At 38.9% G+C, this 1,921-nt stretch overlaps 1 protein-coding gene across 1 annotated transcript; it reads right to left on the reverse strand.

Annotated features, from left to right (window-relative positions):
* Positions 1-455: 455 nt before the first annotated feature.
* Positions 456-1,394, reverse strand: LOC141415615 (olfactory receptor 1J21-like). The gene has a single exon (XM_074052627.1). The coding sequence runs from the start codon at positions 1,392-1,394 to the stop codon at positions 456-458; it is 939 nt and encodes a 312-aa protein (XP_073908728.1).
* Positions 1,395-1,921: the final 527 nt, after the last annotated feature.

A 1,921-nucleotide genomic window follows, 5' to 3' on the forward strand; every position in this document is an offset into this window, starting at 1 on the left:
TTAAAAATCTACAAACAAAACTAGATTTCTAGTGAAAACTACTCACAAAAATAAATTACAAGAGTATCAGCAATGTAAATACAAAAAAAGTTAAATTTTCCATTAGAAATATTTTTGTTATCTTCAAAAATGAAAAATGCTTTGGTATATGATGCCAGAAAATTACCCAGTTAAAACAAACTAAAAGCCAGGAAATACAAAAAAAAATTTAAGGTTTCTAAAATAAGAACATCATGTGAAAATTAAAATGCTACAGATATGTTTATAAAAACCATTTCCAAGTTTCTCAAAATCAACAAGAAAATAAGAGACAAAATTATCTCAGGGATGAAATGCAGGCTGAGAAGAGAGTGCCACCTGAAAATTCACCTAGAAACAGAAATTTAGAGACAAAATGATTCATATCTAGTATTGAAAGGTTCTCATATCCAGTTCATTATGGAAGACAATGTCTGTCACACTGAAAAGGGTCCTCTACTGAGAATGTTTCCCAGTGCTCCTTTCACATCCCAGTTCCTTAGACTGTAGATGAAGGGATTCAGCATGGGTGTGACCAGACTGTATAACACAGCCACAATAACATCCTTGTCATTGATGTTATTGGATGAAGGTACAAAGTATAACCCAATAATTGCTCCATAGTACAGGGAAACCACAGAGAGGTGAGAGCCACATGTGGACAGGGCTTTACAAATTCCCTTGATGGAGGGAGTTCTCAGAATGGTAGCCCCAATGTAGCCATAAGAGACCAGAATGCATATGAATGGCAGGGTAATGACTACCATTCCTACAGTGAGGATAACCAGATCGTTGATGGTGGTATCTGAAATGGACAACTTAAGTAAAGCAGAAAGGTCACAGAAGAAGTGATGCAGAGTGTTGTCTCTAAAGAGAGAGAGATGAACTAGGAGGAGGGTGTGCACAAAAGAAAAGGAAAAAGATAAGACCCAGGACACAATTACTAGCAGGAAACAGATACTCTGACTCATAACTGTGATATAGTGCAGTGGATGACAAATGGCCACATATATGTCATATGCCATTGAGGTGAGAAGGAAGCTGTCAAGACCACCAAACATTAAGAAAAAATATGCCTGGGAAATGCACCCAGCATAGGAGATGGATTGACTCTGTGTCAGCATATTCATCAGCATCTTTGGAGCTGTGACAGATGAGAAAGAGACGTCAGTGAAGGCCAAGTGGCTGAGGAAGAAGTACATGGGGGTGTGGAGGTGAGAGTTCAGCCTGATGAGCAGAATAATGAGCAGGTTCCCCAGCACTGTGGTCAGGTACATGGCCAGGAAAAGAGAACAGTACATGCCTTGTTCCTCTGGTTGGATGGGGAACCCCAGGAGGATGAATTCAGACACACTGCTCTGATTATCCCTCTTCATGTTCCCTTTCCTGCAGAGAAAAAAGCAGTGTATAAAAGAAAGAGAAATCATTATGTACATTACATAATAAAACCATAGATTTGACCTAGTAAGTACACGCACTTTACCCTGCATATCTCGAGCTCTTGGCCATACTAGTGAGCTAGTGATAGTCTGGGAAAATCTTGTTAATTGTCCCTATCAGAATAAACTCAACATACTTTGAAGAAATTATGAAATATCACAATGACCATTATATCAGACCAGATCCAAACATGAAGAGTCCAGGAGTTGATAATGGTCAACTGAGTTTAGGGAATAGGAGTACAAGGTCAATAATGAATTCATAGGAAAACTAGTATCTGACATCTAATGGTCTGTTGGTCTGACTTAACATCCCTTGGGCCACTGAAGGAGACATTGTTTAACACTTTATTTCTGTGCACTGGATCAAGATGAGAGAACCCAGTGACCTGCTTTGAATTTCCATGGTATCAGGATTCAGTGGCTTTTTGGAAATACCATATAGAAGATTGAGCAAGGGCATC

This window comes from Castor canadensis, chromosome 13, assembly GCF_047511655.1.
Source record: "Castor canadensis chromosome 13, mCasCan1.hap1v2, whole genome shotgun sequence".
Classification (NCBI taxonomy): domain Eukaryota; kingdom Metazoa; phylum Chordata; class Mammalia; order Rodentia; family Castoridae; genus Castor; species Castor canadensis.

Coding starts and splice junctions, on each gene's coding strand:
- LOC141415615 (XM_074052627.1), bottom strand. CDS start 1,394: ATGAAGAGGGATAATCAGAGCAGTGTGTCTGAATTCATCCTCCTGGGG.